This window comes from Protopterus annectens, chromosome 5.part1 (genome assembly GCF_019279795.1).
Source record: "Protopterus annectens isolate FY-2018-M chromosome 5.part1, PAN1.0, whole genome shotgun sequence".
NCBI lineage: Eukaryota > Metazoa > Chordata > Ceratodontiformes > Protopteridae > Protopterus > Protopterus annectens.
This window is the reverse complement of record NC_056736.1, coordinates 409,820,975-409,842,378: the sequence shown is the minus strand read 5'-3', so window position 1 is coordinate 409,842,378 and position 21,404 is coordinate 409,820,975. Positions and strand designations below refer to the sequence as shown.

Here is a 21,404-nt window from a genome sequence, read left to right as displayed (position 1 = left end):
GCCTTTCTCAGAGGTGTCCCTACCAGGGACATCCTAGAGTGTCCCTACCAGGGACATCCTAGAAGCTGCTACTTGGAGTTCAAGCATTATCATTTGCCAATTTTCTCTAAATCCAGAGCTGGCTGTGCCACTGCAGTCTTGCACGGCCTTACAGCTGGCCCTAATGCTATCTAAATTCCTCCTCCCAACCATAGTTTTGGGAATCTACCCAAATGTAATGACTGCAACAGTGAAATGAAGAACATAGTACAATTGTGTACACTTACCATAAATGTAGATGTTTGAGTGTATTCACTGTTGCAGTCCTGGTTACCCTCCTTCCCGCCCCCTAACTTTTTTTGGCTATACCTCTACTTTTCTTTACTATGCTTAAAAGCCTTTTTGGTGTATTTACTTTTTTGTTGGAGGCATATCTTTGTGCTTTTATGTTTAATTGCTTTCCATTTGGGGGCCACCTGACATCTGGGGCAAGAAAGACTGATGTAATGGCATCGGCTGCATGTTTTATACCCCTGACGACCTAATGTCATGGAAGAAGGGACAGCAACTGACACAAGACCCAAGACTTTATTAATCAGGCCAACTGAGAGCAACCTGCAAGCAGATAACCCAAATGTAATGATTGCAACAGTAAATACATTCGAACATCTACATTTATGGTAAGTATACAACTGTACTTTCTCAGCTGAGGAAAGAGATGCGATGCACCTCTCCATTAAAGGTTTGTTAAAGGGCTACTCCTCACCCCATCTCAGATGTATTTTTATATACTGAATAATTTACTAAAGTCAGAAAATGATAACACAGATTTTGAGAATAATATTTACTTTAGCTGCATAGGAGCAGTGTTTTATTCTGTCCACTGTATTCTGAGAAGCAACTTCCCCTTGGTTAGGTCTGTGCGAGGTCATGCTGTCATGGAAAATCTGAGCACGGATTTCTAAAAATACCTTACCGGCTCCAAAATGCCCTATTTTTTTTTTCTTTGAGGACAGTACATTTTATTACTGCTACAACTTTTTATTTTTGGGGGGTTAACAATTTCTATTCCTACAATATGCCTGAAGTCTTTCACTGTTAGGGTGCTGGAGCACCATGCTGGCCAAAGAGAGGAACATCATACAGGAAATCCTACTGGTACTGATAAGGCTGCCTTTCCATTAGACTCTGCTGTTAGTGGGATTTTCCAGTAAGCTTCTGTCAGAGCTAGTATATCAAATAATGTTGCCTTCCCTAATCATTTTGTTAAGTCATCATCCCCTGGCATGATGTAACTGCCTAATTAAGCTTCATAAAATCTTTACAGAACCTGATTTGTCCATCATGTTTTGGGACTAACACTAAAGGGCTGTTCCACACACTTCTAGATTCTTCAATTATCCCAACTGAAGCATTTTTATTCTTGTAATGCCTTCATTGTGACTATGGTATTTTTTTAGGATTTTAAGATAACCTTCTCTCCTGGACTAGTCTCACTACAATGCTGAATCAAATTTGTTTTACCAGGTAGGTCTAAAAACGCTTTCTTATTTAATAACAGAAATTCTCATATTTGTTAATTATGTTGATCGGGCAGTGTAACATCTGACAGAGCAACAGACATAAAGGCTACATTTCTTTTGTTACCAAATGTATTAACTTCTTCTAAACGAAGTATTAAAGTTGGAACAACTTCCACCATTTCAGAATATTGACCTAGTATGTCTGTTCTCATATTCTTTTACATGTCTGTAGTATACCTCATTTATTTTCTTTTTTTATTTCAAATAAACATTGAAATTGAGCCAAAAGCTATTTCGTTGTTAGGTTCATAGATTAGTACTAAGCTAACTGCCCTTGTGGGCCATTTTTAAGCCTAGCCAATTACTCCATGTGAGAATCAACCCCTTGTGTCTGTAAGTTAAATACTTTAACCATTATGCCAACCTCCCATCCAAATGAACACCTCTGCCAAGTTTCGAACCCAGGCCCCTCCCATCTACAGCTCACTGCATTAACCCACCAGGACTCACAAGACCTGTTAGGGGAACCAATTCCAAAACCTGAATTCCAGCTTTAAATTTCGTGGTCTTTGCATTTCTATTGTACATCACGTGCTGTGTGGTTTCAGCTGTTTCATTGCTTCCTATACTGTGCACAACTCTATGTTCAGTCTGTTTTGTAAGCCAGTATAGTGTTTATGGCAACTTTTCCCCAAGATTCAGTAGCAATAACCAATGGTCTCTAAGAGTACCTGCAGTATCGTAGCTCTAAAGAATGGAACTCTTTTGATGCTCGTGGCACTTGTCTAACGGCAGGTCGGAATGTATGGTATTAACTGAACCACGTATTTGTCCTCTTCCTTTGCAACATTTCTTAGCATGGACTTTAACATTTAGTTAAAATCTTCCACCAATCTGCCTATTTGGGAGTAGAATGCTGCATTTTTAATTTTTTTGCTGAGACTTTCCTTTTCAGGAAAGTTGTTTACAAGCTAAGAGTTTGTGTTTAATGGACCGTCATAAGATTGTACTGTACTTTTAATTGGGAGCGCTGTTTTTTCCTGTCAGGTTAAATGTTGTTTAACTGAAAACTATTTTTCTGCAGAGAAACTGTGTTTATTTTACTTTGTGGGGCTGGCAAAGTGTTTTAAAGTGCTTTTTACTGTGTTTGCCTGTGGAAAAAATGACTTTTAGAGACTTCTTGTGTTTACTGGCATGTACTGCTCATTTTCCCTGGAAAGAGGCACCATATTTGGCTTAACCATGGTACCCAGGAAAGAGGCACCATATCTGGCTTAACCATGGTACCCAGGAAAGAGGCACCATATTTGGCTTAACCATGGTACCCAGGAAAGAGGCACCATATTTGGCTTAACCATGGTACCCAGGAAAGCGGCACCATTTTTGGCTTGTCCACAGTGCAATCTGTTGGTCCCATGGTTGGTCCTTCTTCCAGCTAAAAAAAGAAAAAGTTAAGCAAACAGCCTCAGCTATCACAGCATGCTAGCAATTTGCCTCAGCTGCAGATGCAAGACTCTGCTGTGACATTAACTGTTGCTCAGATGAGTCATCTTTTACCCTGGATCGTTCTGATGTAGCACCTAAAACCACCATGCCACAGTGGCTGTTGGGGTCCCCTCAGTGGGCAAGGGGGACTCACTCTTTTCTGCTTTGAGAGAGGGTACTGGGAAGGCTTCCCTATTTTGTCCGAATGTTGTGCCCATCCGTGGAGCAGCTGCTGCTTACATTAATAGCATGGTCGGTCCTATTTTGCCTGTCATACAGAAACAGAAAGCTAAGCATGTATTTACTCCTCCTCAAACTTCCTTAGACAGGAGCAGTTTGTTAGGTCTGGCTCAGGTTTAATTCAGGCCATTGATCTTTCTTGTAAAGTAGTTTCTGGTAAAAGAAAGATGGATACCTTTTTTCCTGAAGAGATTCAAGGTGAATCTGGACAGGAGGATGGGACAGATACAGAGTTTTCTCCTCAGATTTCTGATTCAGACTCAGAGGAGAACCAAGTTTCTGACTCTCCCTGTGGGGGGGGGGGTCTCTTTCTTTGAAACTATTTATAGAATATAGAATGTTCTAGTGTTTTCAGTGAGAGAACACTGAGATTTCCTAGTCCCTAAGAAAATACTATGAGCTATTATAGAAGGAATTTCCAGAACCTGCACCCATTCCTCCAGTTTGTCAGCTTTGGAGGATATGTGTGTGTTATTACCTGCAGTTTTCCTACTAGTCAGCCAGCTGCCCCTAAAAAGTGCATAGGATGCATAAAGTTCCATGATCTTTTAAGTTTATATACATGCTACCTAAAACTGATCCAGCAGCTGTAGCTTTACTTAATCCTTCTGCTGCTGAAGACTTAGTTAATTCCTATCCTTCAATTTCTGATAACAATGGGAAGATTATTAAGTATGGGAAAAACTGTATGCTTCTGCAACTTTGATTTTCAGAATTTTGAATTGTCAGGCTCATAGTTTAAGGTTTATTCTGGTTGAAAAAGCTTTGTCTGCAGCTTCTTGTGAGGAAAAATCCACTTTAAATAATTTAATTTCTTCTCTTGATCAAATCGCTACTTATTGTATACAGATTGTGTGTATGACTCTGTTGATACTTCAAGAGCTATGGCCACTGTACTGTTTTCAGGAGGTTTGCATAACCTCCCAGATTGCACTTGTTTCCCGTCTTTTCTGTAACTAGTCTAGTCCAGATACAGATATGCTGTATCCAGGACTGTTTGTAAGCTTCTGAGCCCTCCAAGCCTTTCTGTGTTGGAGGAAAGCCTTCTAGGTTATCAGTAGGAGTGGTAAGCACTAAGTAGCCTATCTACCACAAGAGGAGTGGTTGCTGGCCCTGAAATTGTAGTTTATTGGCTGTTTGGGCAGTTTTTCCATCTCTTTCAACTTTCTGGTTTAAAAGCCCACATTTGCTCTTGTTTCCTACCTTTCCTGTAACTTGTCTTCTGTACCATTTGTCTCCTGTTTTTAAATTTATATCTGCAACATTTCCATCTCTGGGTTGAACCTCTCTAATCCTTTCCCTATACCACTGCTAGAGCATCCCTACCCCCTTGCATACTTTCCTCTGAGCTTACCTTCCACTCCACTGATTGTTTTTTTTTTTTGTCCAAAAGAGTTGGCTGTTTAGGATTAAGGACTGACTTTTAACAGGGGTCTCCTAGGGTGGTTTCTAGGGTTAAGGGCAAGATGTTGTATGCAGGCTTTCCTCCTGACATATAAGGCCATGTCAAACCCAGATTTGATGAATATACTTCACCTCAAAAAATCTAGATCCCTCAGAACCACAAGGGCGGGAGACTTAAACCTTGACACGGTTATAAATAGAACGTGCTGGAGGGACAGATTCATCACCCAGAGACTCCCTATGCTGTGGAACAAAATCCCAGTACATGTGAGGCAGAGCGCCTCGCTGGCCTTGTTCAAGAGGAATCTTGACCAATGGATGGGAGATCGCAGATATACCCCAGGGATTACTTCAGTGTCACTGCTTGACAGAGGCACAGAAAAATGATAGGCATAGTTTTTATTCAAACTAAAGGGGTGGCGAAAGCCACATAACTATGGGCTAGGCTTATAAATGCCCTTGGGCAGATAGCCTAGTATGAACCTATGAACCTATGAACCTATAATGCTAGATATGGAAGTATTATTCGACATGCAAGTTAGCTTCCTAAGCATATTTCCATACAATGCTACACAATTTAACAGGTTTTGGAATTAATCCTAACTTCAATAGGTAGATTTTACTGTCTAGGCATTTGCTACTATACAAGGCACTGCTAACTGCCACTGCCTGGGTGGGCAGCTCGGAACAAGCTTGCCTGATTTATAACCGAGAGAAAAAAGCTTGAAAATTGACTCCTATGGCTTCTAGCCAATTAATAACCACACTCTGAGTTTCTTGCATTGCTTCCTAACTCAGGGAACACAGATAAATACAATCTGCCCCAAAATGTCTGATCCTGGAATATCTTAATGTAAAAGCACAGCAAAAGTAACTTTCAAGTGCAGGTTAAACAAGAAACAACTACCAAACAATAAAGTCCCTGGCCAATTCACCCTTCTGCAAAGAGATTTGGAGGCATACAGACTAGAAAAGCCAGCTAACAGTGAAATTACTATTTTTGCCACAAAATTAAATAAAAGCTTTAAAATGCTCAAAAACACCAGTCATCATCATATAAACAAAGTACAAGTGCAGTTAATCACAAAATACTCTTATCTTAGCTTGGATGGCCGTAGATGCAGTTGAGACACTGGAAAAGTGTTGCAGAGTTCTCTGTAAGTGAACATTCATCTGCATACAGCAACTTTGGTGATCTGTCCCTCCAACCTGTTTGCTGGTATGGTACATCACCAGTATGAACAGCAGTGGGCTCAGAACTGAATCTTGATGTGCATCCATTCCAACTGGGAATCACTCTGTGAGACAAAACACTGTTCATAGGCCGTAGCTTGCACTGCTTCTACCAATGCTTCTGGGACTTTGAACCACCATAGGACTGCCCAAATCAGCTTTCTTGGGGCCTTGTCATATGCTTTCTCCAAGGCTAGAAATGCTTCGTCTCAACTACCTGTCACACTGCAAACATCAGGTCATTTGTACTGCATCCTGAAGTGAGTCCAAACTGCTCATCTCCCATCTTACGATCTGTTACTTGTTTGTCAATCACCCTCTGCAAAACTTTCATGCGATGTGACATGTCTGTTACATATGTGCTGCTCACAGTCGTGGATGTCCCCTTTGTTCTTGTACACTAATACTAATGTGATTATTCTCCATTCTTCTGGGATTTGCCTTTCTCTCCATACTCCTGAGTACCCTCAGGAGCCATTTCTCCCCCTATCTCACCAAACATCTTTATCGTATCCGCTGAGACTTCATTTCCGCTGCGACCACATCTGATCCTACTTTCCCTGACTTCAATTTCCTTAGTGCTGTTCTTACTTCTTTTAGGTTGGGCTTCTCCTTTTCTTTCATCATAGACTGTGTCTGGGGCAGTACAGCTTCTGTGGGATTTTCTTCATTCTGAAGCTGCTTGAAAGTACTACTTCCATCTGCCTTTGATTTCCTGTGGGCTGATGTGCAAGATGTTAATGACATCCTTTACAAAGGGTGTCTCTTCTTTATCTTTCTGTCTTTGCTTTGCAAGCTGATAGTATCTTTTTCCCATCTACTGAGTCACTTTCCAGAAGTTGGTAGAGTGCCTCTGATGCCTTATTCTTAGCTATTGCAACTCCTGTCTTAGCCCCCTTGTCAGCCAATCAGTATTCATTCTTTTCCTGGTCCATCTCCTCTATCTCACATTTTTTCCTGCACTCCTCCTTTCTTTTGATGACTTCCTGGACTGCTACATTCCACCAGCAGCTTTCCTTATGTAACTTATTTCCATACAGCCACATACCTGTTCTATAGTCCTCACATGTGCTGTTTTGAAGCACTGTCATTCTTCTTCAACTCTGCCAATTTCCTTTTCTTCCTGTGGTGCTAGAGCACTGAGTAATTCCTTGAACTCTTGTGCTTTCTCTCCAGTCAACTTCCAGATCTTCAGTCTAATCTCTGTTCACCCCAGAGCCTTCTCTGATCACTGCTTGCAGCTGATTATGGCAACCACACACGTACACTGTGGAATAGGTGTATATGTTAGAGGTATTTGTAGGAACACACTTGTTCTGATGCATTGTATAGGAGAATTATAATTCATACTGATCATGAAGCAAACCTTGTACATTAAAGCTAAACGCTGTAACAATATAGTACATGTCATCTGTTATAAAAATAAGTTATTTATTATTAACTGGTCAGAAATTAAAATAATATGGTGCTGCAAAGTATATTTCTTTATCAGTGTGCAGTTTGCAAGGCTTTGTGTTTTAAACAGACTGCAAATGCAGTTATGCAAAACTCTGTGTTATAACCAGACTCCAATTCAGCAGTAAACAGCCAAGACTTAGTGTCTTAAGAAGACTTTGGTACCAGTACAGCAAGCACAGCATGCAGCACCTACATAGTTAATCTTTCAATGGCGAGCCAGCCAGGAGTTGAACCTAGTACAAAAAAGGCATATTTTACAACCTGCTTATATTTAAAAAATTGGTAGCATACACATTAAAATCTAATGTATGAACAGTACTTTACTTAAATGCTTTTTGGGGTTTTATTCCCAAATGTTTTAAAACTTTCATCCAGTTAAATCAAAAGGACTATAAACCAGACAGTAAAGCAAAATGTATAAGCTATTAAATAATTTAAAAATCACCATCTCAGATAAATTAATGGAGCAAGCTGACCATTTTAAACTAGTGTTTCAGATAATCAAAAGGTAAAAAAAGAAACCATAACAGTTCTACTGTATAGAAATCAAATGAGAGTAGTTAAACGCAGTCAAGACATGGTCACAAAAGTGACAAGCATGTTATTTTCTTTTCAGAAAATAAAAATAAAGCTGCCTAAATTTTACCTGTTTACAATACAAAAGAGTAAAAGGCAGACAACAGCAAATGTAAATAATTATGTAAAATGTGTAAATTTAAGTATATGTTAGTCAAACCCATACAGTTTTTTTGTAATTGTATAATAGTACCAGGGATAGCAGAGACCATAGCAAAAAAGGCATACAAAAGTAATGTTACTAATAATAAGGTTGTACTAGGTAAATGACACTACAAATAAAATTCAAGGTAATATTTCTTGTCTATAGGGACAAACATGTCATATTAAAAACCTTTCACTTAAGAGGACAGATATAAGACAGATATATATCCAACTTTCACAATGTAAAGCAAACATATCTATACACAAAAATGTCACTTTAAAAATCTTTCCCTTGACCAGAGTGTCTCAGTCTAAAAGACAGCCAGAGGACAGGTATATGTCCAACTCTCACAACGTGCAGCAAATGCATCTTTATAAATGTTGCATACTGCAATAAAAAAGGGCATTCTTTCAGTTTTACACTGACTGTATAAACAGTACTGCAGAAGGGTCTAAAATAGAGCTACAAAAAATAACATCTCATTCTCTTCTCATAATACTGGTTGTAAAAACAAAAGACTCTTTTTAGGGGGGAGGGGATAACAGGCTAAAGTGCATTAGAAATACTGCCAAACTGATTAAAACTGACAGGTCGAGATATTTTACAAATTGTACATTTACCTACTATATGGACATCACAAAAGAGACATACATTTTCAAAAAGCTTTTGCTTGATGTTAATGCTACTAAATTTATAGATTGGACTAAATGTATTTTGCAGTTTTTGTTTGTAAAATTAATGTCTAATAAATATATGTGAAAAACCATGTTTAAAAAATGGGTCCTGAGTACCAACTGGATTGAAATGTATGGGTAGCTAACAGTCTGTGTAGATACATACTGTACAGGACACATTGTAATGTAACAAGTTCAAAAATAATTTGTCAAGTTGTAGTTTTGTCACTGGTTTTTGGACCACCATTTTATCCGTACCAGTATTAGTTACCCCAGTTAGAAGAGAATTATATTAAAATATTGTACTCATACCGCTAATAGACTAATATGTAAACAGCATTCTTCAGTGTATAAACCATGTTTTTCTTAATCCTCTAGTATTGCCTCTTGTAAATATTAGTTTGTCTATAAACTCTTAGTATCAGGTAAAAAAATAAATTAATCAAGTTACAGAAAAACTAAAGCAGACAGCTCATAACTGGTAAAATATTTTCACATAATGGTCTGTAACAGAAAAGTTGTCAGATTAAATTATACACTCAGTTCTGGTAGTAATATTTTTTATCATTGTATTAATTGTGTAAAATTGCATTTTGACTTGTATCAAAAGAAAACTAAAGGTTTTGTTTCCTAATGTGGTTTGAAATGAAAAGAGGGAACTGTTAGTGTGTGTTGAGCAGTGAATAAAGGATTAAAATAAATTAAAATCAATTCTACTTTAAATACGCTGAAAGATAAAGCATAGAAGAAAAGGTTTGCTTAAATGAAGGAATATAGCTTAGCAATGTAAAACTGGCATCCATACTATGTGACATAACCCTGGCTAAAAAAGTGATGTTTTAAAAAAACAAGAAACATTTGTTAATGGGCATGCTTCCTTACAGAATCAGCAGAAACTGTAAAAAAACAATTCTGTATGTTTTCCTACAATATTAGAAAGGAAGTTTGACAGATGAATGGACATGCTTTTTACAAATCAGCAGTACATGCTTTCTTACAAGATGTTTCCTTAAAAATATGTGTTCTTACAATATCAGCAAAACAGTTTGAATGGACATGATCAGCAGAAAACAATTTGTACGTGCCTTCTCATAAGACATTTCCTTAAAAAGAAAGTCTAAAAAGTAAATTATTATATGCTTTCTTACAAGCATCAGCAGAAGTGTTTCCTAGTAGATGCTTCCATACAAAGTCTAAAGAGAGATACCAAGAAGAAAACCAGGATCCAAGAAAAGTATAGACTGTAAAAATCAAGCTAATGTTAGAGATATTTGTAGGAATACACTTGTTCTGAGGTATCGTATAGGAGAATTATAATTCATACTGATCGTGAAGCAAACCTTGTACATTAAAGCTAAAAGCTGTGGGAAGAAATATCCAGTGAATTGTTATGGCTAGGCTTGTATAGGCCCTAGGGCTGATAGCTTAGTACCAACCTATGAACCTATGTAACAGTATAGTATGTGTAGTCTGTTATAAAAATAAGTTATTTGCTCTGAATATATAAAAACACTGATTTATTCGGTATTCACCACAACAAAATGTTAAGCGCTTTCATCATGTCAAGCATAACTTCCTCAGAACCTGTTCTGAGGAAGTCATGCTTGATATGATGAAAGCGCTTAACATTTTATTGTGGTGAATACCGAATAAGTCAGTGTTTTTATATATTCCTGGATTGTGGACCGTGTTACATTGCCCTAATTCGACAAGTGTCCTGGTTTTTATGAGTTGTTCGTTTGGGCACCGTACACTTCTTTTTTTTGTTCTGCTCTGAAATTAAAACAATATGGTGCTGCAATGTATATTTCTTTATCAGTGTGCAGTTTGCAAGGCTCTGTGTTTTAAACAGACTGCAAATGAATTTATGCAAAACTTTTGCGTTATAGCCAGACTCTGATTCAGCAGTAAACAGCCAACAAGACTTAGTATCTTAAGAAGACTTTGGTTCCAGTACAGAAAGCACAGCATGCAGCACCTTCATAATTAATTTTTCAAGGTCTATGAGGCAGTCTCTGAGCCATTTCAGGATGTCAGCTGAGGAACAACTAGCTGCATAGCTTATTAATCACAGGATAATTTAGTTGGACACAGCCATCATATGGTTGAGCAGCACATCACCTGTGATGAGACATTTGTCTGTATTTTTAAAGATATGGTCATATCTTGAGGAAGAGGTATTGAGCCCATGCTGCGAGTCAATTAACATTTAGGGATTATTTATGAAGGAGAAAACATGTGTCTTTAAGTTTCTCCAAGTATTTTAGTCAGTGGCAGATTAGCAGTGAGTCTAAAATATCCACAGTAACAAGGTTTGGAATTTTTGGTAGTAGAATAATTTTAGTGGTTTTCCAAGATCTGGTGATTGAACTTGTGGTCAGTTAGATTTTTGGGTTCCATTGGTTTGGTCAACATCTGTTTAATCGACCCCATTTGGTAGATTGTACAGATAGTCAACAAGTGTGCGAGATCAACAATTCCCGAGTACGGGAATGTGATGCCCACCACTGCTACCGATATGTGATGGCCACCAATATGTGTTGTCTCCACGATGGGCCAGTAATCGTGGTGCCTGAATCCTCAACTCTGAGACTTGAGAGGGACATGCACTTGGAATACAAATGGATACACTCAGTATTTCCAGATGCAGAAGCCACTGCATCAACACAATTTCCCTTAAGAGCACACAGGGAACACATACAGCCCAGTATCTGGATATCTCTATATCTGTCTCCCTACAGGTCCCCAAGTAAGACTCCCCACTGGTACAGCTGTACAGCAAGCACTGATCCTTTGTTTCAATAACTGTTTTAGGTCACAAGTTAACCACTAACAATTGCTGAATACTTTTACCTAAAAGTGTTGCACAAAACAAGTAATGTGACATGTTTGTAACACATTTTAAGTCTCCATATGATATTCTGCAAAACTTTCCTTAATTATCAGATGACAATCTACATATTCTCATGTGATTTTCTTTACTAAAGACCTAATTTTTGTATTTATTTCAGTGTCATGGTCTTTCAATAGCTGGGTATGTCCTTCCTTCCTCGACCACAAAAGAGGTAAGCTTTAGTTCAGATGAAATAATATTTCTATTGGTAAAGTAGCAAAGGATGCATGTTGATCTCCAGGGATAAGACATAATGAATGTTATATATTCAAATGCTGAAAGCATACTGAAAGTATTTCAATTAGATAGTGCAATTGTGCAAGTCTTTTACCCTTTTTCTGTCCTTTCCACCCATGTTAGGAAAGAATTGTCAGTATTGTTTAATTTCTTTCTTTGGAAAAGTAATGTGACAGCATTCAAAAATATTTATGATCTTTTCTGTGAGGATTCTTAAAGTAGTGTAAGATATAAATTTCTTTTTTTCATGAGACCTATTCATTGGCTTGATTTTTGCAGCAGTTGAAGTGTCACCCTTTGTAAGGTAACATACTTTTGCAGCAATGCATGGTGTGAACGCTCTCTATAAAGCTGACATTGTCCGCTACCCTCTTCATTTCTTATTACCAGTTCAAAACCTTTACACCGTTGACATCATTTTTACATCATCCACCATTTGATTTATTTTCGTTTGAAAACCATTTTTAAGTTTTACTGTTTTCAACAGTTTAGTGATGTTTTGATAGCTGTAATCTCCAATTAAATACATGAAGTCTGCTAGTGGATAAAGTGCCTGAACGTAAAGCCATGAACAATGTGTATGATTTGCCAGTAGTTAGCATGATGTTGATAACTGTTAGCACCAAGCAAGACTGAATGAGTTATCTAAGATTAGAAGACTGAATGTCTTTTAGACATATTCATTTCAAATAAAATACAAAAAAAAAAAAAAATGATACATGCTGGCCAGCTTTGACAAAGACCTGAAGTCAAGTATTATGATTGATTCCTGTTAAGTGACTACCCCATCACTAAGATTTCATATGAGTTAGGGAAAACAGCATCAGTGTCTGAAATTTGGGAATAATAGTTAATTTCTGAGAGCAGAAATGTCTACCTACTCCTTTCAATGCCTTTATGACATGTAAAAATAAGCAAATCATAGTACCTATGCCTTTATACACTCCCCTCACAGTAGGTCCTCTCATCTCTCCAAAAGAGCACATAGCAAAGCTGGGTTTAGCGTAGTTTTTTCTTTATCTTAACATATTGTTAAAAATCCCCTCGTGTGGACTATGCAAATAATGGGCCCTGACAGATACAGCCTACTTTATTATATCCATGGTGGTGAAGTGCCATCTCATCAAAGTGCACGTTTGTTGAATAGATATATTTTTTTAAATGTTCCGAGTTTCTAATACCATGATGGGAATGGACCTCATTCCTTAGTCAGGGTATGATTAGAGTTCATGAAATTAGTATTGTTTCAATCTTTGATGTTAACCAAGACTGGTCTTTTCAGCTCCTACAATGTACCCCTCCTTCTGCAGTCATGTGACTACATGTATTGGTGACATTTAAATATGATTGTAAATTCTTTTTATTAGTCCTGTTGCTTCTAGTATTATTGGAAATGTCAGGGTGCCTTCTTTTACTTTGCTATCATTTCTGATTGCAAAAATCCTGGTATTTTATTACTTTGTGTATCACAGCATGAAAATCACTAACTTTTTGGTATAGCAGTTTCAGTGATTAATTCTATCATTGTCTTTTGTTCTTATTATGCTATATCTGTTTTTCTTGCATTTGTTTTCTCAACTGTTGGTACTGGGTGATCCCATGTGATCCAAAGTTCATCACTGACAATAACGGTTTGTAGTTTGTATTTCCAATTCTTCTCAGCCGTATTGTAGTGTTTTCACAATTTCCAATGCAATAGCCCTGCCACATTTCAATATAAGCCATGAGTCTGTCACACCCAGTAACAAGATGTGCAACTATTTCCATTTCTATTATTTCATATCTGTTATAAAACCTGCATTTGTCTCTCTCTTACACTTTTTCAATAGACTTTGTAAACCAATCACCCTTTTCAGTCATAGCCTAACCACAGGGTTTTTTCCTGCAGAATGGAGAACACCTACAATTATTCCCCTCCACAAAGGTGGCGTAGTAACAGACCCGGGGAATTAGACCATTAAGCCTTCCCAACCTCATCTGTAAGGCCACGGAATGCATCATTATGGACCTTATAAACAAAGGCATAGGTGACCTCCAAACCCTGTACCCTACCCAATTCGGCTTTGTGAAGGGCAGATGCCATTGACATTGATGAGGGTAGATCTGTACACACAGCATACCACTACCAGGCAAAGGCTTTCGATATAATCCCATATTCAGGCATTACAGATAAACTTAGCAAAATGAATGTAAATCCCTTTGTTGTAAGATGGTTTGCCAACTGGCTCGCAAACTGGACATACACTATCAAAGTGGGTAAATCCACATCAACCAGCAGACCTGTTACCAGCAGGGTGCCACAGGGGGTCAGTGCTGGGCCCCCTACTGTTTGGTATATATTTCTTAGAAGGTCAGGTCAGAACTTAAGGGTTGTGGCTGACAAAGTTTGCAGACTACTGCAAACTAGGTGCAATAATTGAATCCCCAAATGATGTTAGTATACTCCAGGATGCTCTCACACAGTTCAGCAACTGGTGTATTATTCATGGTCTCAAACTGAATGCAAAGAAATGCATCATCATTCCCTTCAGCACAAACAATGTTCCTTCACACTATCAAATCAGTAACAATACCCTACGTAACCATGAAGGGCTAAGGGACCTGGGATCACAGGTTGACCTTGACCTTAACTTCGACCATCATTTGTGTACTATTGTAAGGAAAGCTTTCCACATAGCTCACTTGATTAGTAAAGGCATCACCTCAAGAACAAAAGAAGTTATAACCCCCCCTGATACTCGGCACTTATCTGGCCCATAATTGAATATAACACTCCATTCAGTATGTACTGTACTAAGCATCTACAGCAATTAGAGAGACCTCAGAGGTTTCTAACAATCAAGATCAATGGCCTCCAGTATGAGCCTTACATGGACCAACTAAAATCCCTGTTACTATACTCCATATCATATAGACTTTTGGGGGGCCTCCAGAGCAACCCAAGACCCAAATCTAATGACATTACTGCATATCTGTAAATCAAATGAGTCTAGGGATGCCCATTCCAGGGACTTAAATAAGGCCTGTGACTTAAATAGGACATGCTGGAGGTACAGATTTATCTCCAGCAACTTCCACTACTTTAGAACAGGCTACCAATTCATGTGAAACAGAGCACCTCTATGACACTGTTCAAGAGAAACCTGGATGAGTGGATGGGGCACTGTAAATTCTTACCGGGAGTAGCACCCACAACCCTCCTGGACATGAGCAGTCATCACTAAATGCAATCTTGGGTACTGACTAGTACATCTATGGTATTACATTGGGTTGAAACGGCTAGGCTTAATATGACCTCTGGGACAATAGCCTAGTAATCTCCTATGATCCTATGTACATAGCCCAGTATCTTGGGACACCATTATTATTACCCTTTCATCTTTTGATTTAAATTCACCTGCCCTTAACCATTGCTGTATCATAGGTTTGCTTTGTGAGTGATGCTATGCTTCTGATGTGCATTCTCGTGTGTCTGCGTGTTGGAAAGTTAACTCAGGGTGTGTGTTTTGCTATGTATCATATGGAAGATGAGTGTGGAATTTGTGAGAGTTGTGTGAGATGGGCGTTTGTTCTACTCTGTACCCCAAGCATGTATCCCCAAAGTAAGTGCATGTTCAGAGTTGGTTATAGAAATTTTATTGGGGTGCTGAGGGCCTTCTCAGCCATATGAGGTGTGAGGGGCTTGCCCCCGTGTAAAAAGTATGTAAGTTGATTTTCTGTGTTTGGCTGTGAGCAGGGAGTATGTCGAATGAATGTATCATTGCACTCGTATGTTTCCTATTAGTAGGGATGTCGATGTGTAAGCTAGTCAGTCAGTTTGCTTTGTTGACAACAAGTGGCTCTTCACTAGTTTGCCATCTATGTTTAGGAGTAAACACCTCCTGTCGCATCCTAGAACTTTTGCAGAATTGCCTTTTATGAATACCCTTTACAGTCATTCTGCTGTCCTCTGAAACCCATTGTTGTAATATAAAATTAAGTTCTTGTCCTCCTTTGAACAGGTACTTTAACATTCCTTTCACCAAATTAGACCAAGCAGGGATTTCATTTTAGTATCATAAGTAGAAATTAAATTTTAATATCATTATTTTTAAACGATCTGAGGGGATGATACCAATTTCCGTACCACAGCCATCTCAATTTGTTCAAGAGTAACTTTTTGGCATGATAATTGGTAAAGATTGCGGTATATTTTATCTTCATAATTATATGTTTTGCTAACCCTGTCCATGGATTAGGTCCTGCTGACTCTGGTCAGACTCTTCATTTGTTTGAGTCACAAGCATATGTTAATTAGCCTTCACAAATCCTCCATTATCTCAGCAGTCCCTTTGGTATGTTGTAATAGTCTTAGACACAAGCCAGGATAAGTTTCTCCTTAGTGTTCTGTGGAAGGAGACTTCAGTGATCTTTGTTTACTTTCAGGCCATCATCCAGTGGTCCATGGTTTAATACTTTCCTACTTCCTGGACTGAAGAATCTGTTTATCTCTTTGGCCTCATATGTAAACCTTCAGACGAAAGTTGTGCAGCAGATATGTCTGATAGTAACAGCATGTAGATGACCTACAGCAATAAGATACAACTTCAGGAAACTCTGGTGGAGGCGGCAGATACTAGCCCACCTTCTTTCTGGTATGCCGTTTTCTTCTTTTTTCAGGCTGGTGATTTATAAAACAGCATGCTTCAGCTGCAAAACTCATCTAGAATATCACATTCCCTTAAAATCCTTATGGAGCAGATTTCCAGAGTGAGAGTCTATAAAAGATAGTGGTGCTTTATGTGCATAACACTTTCCTTTTATTGGCTTTAAGCCATGTTCTAATATAAGCAGAGCATATACGTGTGGTCTGGTATATAAACAGCCATAGGAAAGTCCTGTTTTCTGTGGATTTGTATAACTGTGTAAGATTGTGTCATTCAGCACTGTCTGTTATCCCAGGAGTTCATCAGACAGATGTCTTAAATGCCTTATAGATATGGATGTTTGTTTGCTCTTTATGCTACAAATCAAAAGTTGCTTAAGAAAGAGCTACCCTGAACTTAAACCTTTACAATCTTCACACGATGTGAAGCTGTTCATGTTTTGCCACCCTAACTATTCTTTACAAGTCATGCTGCTTTGAAAGTGAGGTATCTACACTTTCTGTCAGGGAGATTTTTTTGTTCAGATCTTTCATCTCTTAAATCTTCAAACATAAACCCTGAACTATAATTTGGTCATTCCTGTTGCTAGATTAGTTTAGATTAGCATTGCCAGCTTTTAGGAATTTTTCCTGACAGTCAGTAGTTTGGGCTTTCTTTCATGAAGTCCAGTTTTGGTGAGTGCCTGATTTTCTACACATTTGTGAAGTACATTTTCCTAAACAGTATATTGTTTCATTTGAATGGCATAGTTGTGGTTAAAGTCTGTTGACAGAGCAGTATTTTTTCTTTAATTGTTAACAATCCCTCGTGGGGGGGTTGGCAGACGATTAGCAATAAATTTACAAATTTACATAATGTCTATAAGATATAAAGGGTATACTTTCCAACTGCAGTTATTTAATGTTGTGAAAAAAGAAAAATAAACCCCTTGGTTCTAATATAAATAATACAGTGAATATGAATGAAGTAAACACAGGTATTCTGACTTTCCTGGCATCATACGCAACCCAGGAATCACTTCAAATGCTTAATAATAGCTGTTAGTGGAATGATTGGCCTACTGCAATTATTCATCATGAAAGTGTAATCATCAGCATAGTTCAGCACTCTTGGTATTGGCTCATTTCAGCCACATGCATTAATTTGAATGTTTACTGGCTCCTGGACCATCAATGATGAAAGTACAAAAGGTGTATTTTCACTTTGAGGGAACATGGGCGAAATTTTGGGCTACGCTTATTAGGGCCGCTGGGCCAGTAGCCTAGTATCATCCTATGTGTAATTGCCTTACTTCTGTATCCCCCTTGATAAGTAAGGACACCACTGTATTGGAGAGCATGCTGCATTTTGTAGTTGCTTGCAATGGTTTCAGCTGTTTGGCTGTGGTACATAAAACAAAGATGAATATGTAAACATACCTCTCAAGTGTCAAGTTTTTCACAGAAAGTCCAGATCTTTGCATCAAAATTTTAGTCTGTTCTTCATAAAGTTTGTGTTTTTTTTGGCAATTCATTGCAGATTGATGTCATCAAATAATGACACACATTTGAGTTTCAGACTTCAAAAAATTCATAGTGATGCAAACGCTAATATTCTAGTAAATGTCTACATTTATAAAGATAATAATTAAAATGTGTCCTGATTTTGGGGCCTTTGCACCCCTCCCCCATTATTTTGGCTTTATCCAGATTTCTTTCACTAGAAACAACCACGTCCCGTGTGGAACTACACCAGCAAATTCACAGAAAATTCCACACCAGAAAATACGAACACAGCTCAATATGTTAGCAAAATAAATCCACCGGAATAGCTAAAACCACAATAGTGTTTTAATGCAAATGAAAACAGTGGTCTCAAACGTCAAGCGCTTTCACTAGTCTAAGCTAGCTTCATCAGAACCCTGATGAAGCTAGCTTAGACTAGTGAAAGCGCTTGACGTTTGAGACCGCTGTTTTCATTTGCATTAAAACACTATTGTGGTTTTAGCTATTCCGGTGGATTTATTTTGCTAACATATTGAGCTGTGTTCGTATTTTCTGGTGTGGAATTTTCTGTGAATTTGCAGATTTCTTTCACTAAAACATTGAGAAGTATGTTCAAGTTTAAAAGGCTCCAAGCTAGACCTCAGCAATTTATTTATATTTTGTTTTATTCCTTTTAATACTTGCCTGAAGTAGAACAAATGTCAGAAGCATCAGTGTTTCCTGGCTATCACATATATGACATGATACTAGAGGCATTTAGTATGCAAGATGCACAGAGAATTATGGCTGGGTTTAGATCATTAGTAGACAGTTATGGTGAAGAAGTGGATCCAAGGCAACAGGACCCGAATCTCAAAAGATGTAGTTGCAAAACCAGTGGGTTAAAGCAGCTCCTTTATTAACACGAATTAAAACCAAACAGTAAATCCACCAAGCGCTTTCGCTCAGTTATTACCAAGCTTCTTCAGAGTTAAAAATGTTTTAACTGTTTGGTTTTAATTCGTGTTAATAAAGGAGCTGCTTTAACCCACTGGTTTTGTGACTACATCTTTTGAGATTCGGGTCCTGTTGCCTTGGATTTGGTTTCCTTCTTGGTTCTGTGCTTGGTTTCATGTGAAGAAGTGGATGTCAATAACTTCACTTTAAGAATGAAAGATACGAGGTGGATTCCTTAATATCCATTTTTTGAACATTTAACAAACAGTTGATCAAAGATCAGTTCATAATTCTTTGTAATACATAGAAACCTTTAGCTGTACATATGTAAAAACATTTGTTTAAAAAAAGATTCTGCAGAAGCACAAGGTATATGACAGTTTTTAAAGCTGTTTGAGGATTAACCAAGTATTTTACTTCTTACCACTTGTGTGGCAGTGCATTGTGTGCTACAACTTTTAAAACTGCTGGTTGATTTCTCTTCAGTTCCCTGGTGACTATTATCTGTGAAGCAGCATGCATTTATCTTACTTTTGCAACAGCGAGGTTCATAGCAAGAATCTAGATGTAATATGCTTCTTATAGCCAATAAATATGAATATGGCTAAAAGGATTGTAGATGTATACTATGGCATCACTCACCGATCCTAACTCTTGCCTTGAGGGGAACAAGTGAGCCATGAAACTGCCACCCCTTCTAGATCAAATGGATCAGTAGGTGGTTTGGGGAGGTCTGATGATTAAGAGAGGGGATCAAACCAAAGAAATGATATATACCTTGTGCACTGTCTTAGTTTTATCTTCAATTTGGAGCACCATCAAAGGTATGTTTTCATCCTAAATGCATCATCAGCCTTTCCAAAATTTCTGTAGTCTCACAATATTTTTTCTAATTACTAAAACATTACACACACAGAATGCAGGCAAACACAGAACCTGAAGACACCATAGCCCACCAAAAACAATCCTCAGTCCCAAAGCTATATTTACATTTAATGAAAAAAATAAAAAAAAATAAAAAGTAAATCATGAACAACTTTTCACATTCATTTCAGTGTAAGAAAAAAAAAAAACCCATAAATTTATTTATTTTACATTTGCTGACCGGGATAGTCCATCTGGGTGTGAGCCCATTTTCAGCAGAGGCCCGGGGAGAAAAGCTCCAATAAAACAAGAGCAACATTGACAGATACAGTAAGAAACAACAAAAAAGGATCCACCAAAGAACAATTTATTCCAAAAGTTGACAGATACAGTGTTGGTTTTACATAGAATTTAATAGAAATATCTAAGAAAGTACAATATACAAAGGAGAAAGTTATTAAAATATAGTAAAGTCATATATATATATATATATATATATATATATATATATATATATATATATATATATATTTTTTTAGGGCAGGGGTCCATCTTTATTGATCATTTGAGTATACTTTAATATGTATACATATGTATACCCTTACAAAAAAAAATTATCAAATTATACTCTTATGGTAGGTAGCTGATAGGTGGTGTTAACAAGTGAGAGTGAGGTATACATGGAAACTCTAAAATTTAGGAGATGAAATTTGATGTGGGCTTATGTGGTATTAGCCTGGCTTGGTGCAGGATTAGAGACAGTTGTTAGTGAGGTGGTCTTTGAGCAGAGTTTTGAATTGGTGTAGGTTGGTAGCATTTAGGATGTGTTGAGGAATTGAGTTCCAAAGTTTAGAAATGTGGTGGGAGTAGAGGGCATCCCCGGATTTCTTGTTGCTTTTGGATACTTGGAGGAGTGTTTTGTGCGAGGATCAGAGTTGCCGAGTGTTGGTATATGGTTGGAGTAATTGTTGTAGGGCTGGGGTTCTGTTTGGCTGGTATATTAGTTGGTAAGAAAAGACAAGTTGGGTATAGGTTAGTTGTTGTGGGAATAGCCAATTTATTTGTTGTAGGGCAGAGCAGTGGTGGGACCTACATGGGGAGCTAGTGGCAAAATTGGCTATTTTATTGTAGGCTGATTCAAGTTTGGTAAGGTCAGTTTTGTTAAGGTTTGTAAAGATGGGAGAAGCATAGAGAACAGTAGATACGGGATGAGTCCTGGCGATGCTTAGTCTAGAATGGCTAGTTAGGAAAGGATTAATTCGGTAAAGAGAGCCTAGTTTGATGTGTTTTTTTAATGATTTGAGAGAGGTGTAGGTCGAATTTTAATTTGCTATCAATTGTGACACCTAGTAATTTGGTATGTGAGCTGGTGTTTATAATTGTGTTTTTGGAGGAGTGAATTTAAAAAGTGGCTGAGGGATTGGGTGTTTTGGTGGGGAGCATGAGTTTGGTCTTGTATGGGTGCAGTATGAGGTTAGTGTTAGTTGGCCAGGATTCTACTTCTAGGAAGAATTGTTGTGTTATAGCCTGTAGTTGTGTCAGAGAGGGGACGGAGCATATCAGGGTAGATTCATCTGCATATTGGATGACAGAGGCGAGAGATGTGGATTTATGGAGTTGAATTGTG

The 21,404-nt window shown here is 37.9% G+C and overlaps 1 protein-coding gene across 4 annotated transcripts in view; it reads left to right on the top strand.

The window, feature by feature from the left end:
* PHKA2 (phosphorylase kinase regulatory subunit alpha 2) overlaps positions 1 to 21,404 on the top strand; it is a 1,461,438-nt gene that overhangs the window by 1,327,305 nt on the left and 112,729 nt on the right. For all 4 annotated transcript variants that reach the window (XM_044073068.1, XM_044073067.1, XM_044073065.1 and 1 more), the window contains one exon: positions 11,729 to 11,782. In XM_044073068.1, the coding sequence (XP_043929003.1) occupies positions 11,729 to 11,782 (54 nt within the window). The remainder of the gene's footprint in view (positions 1 to 11,728; positions 11,783 to 21,404) is intronic.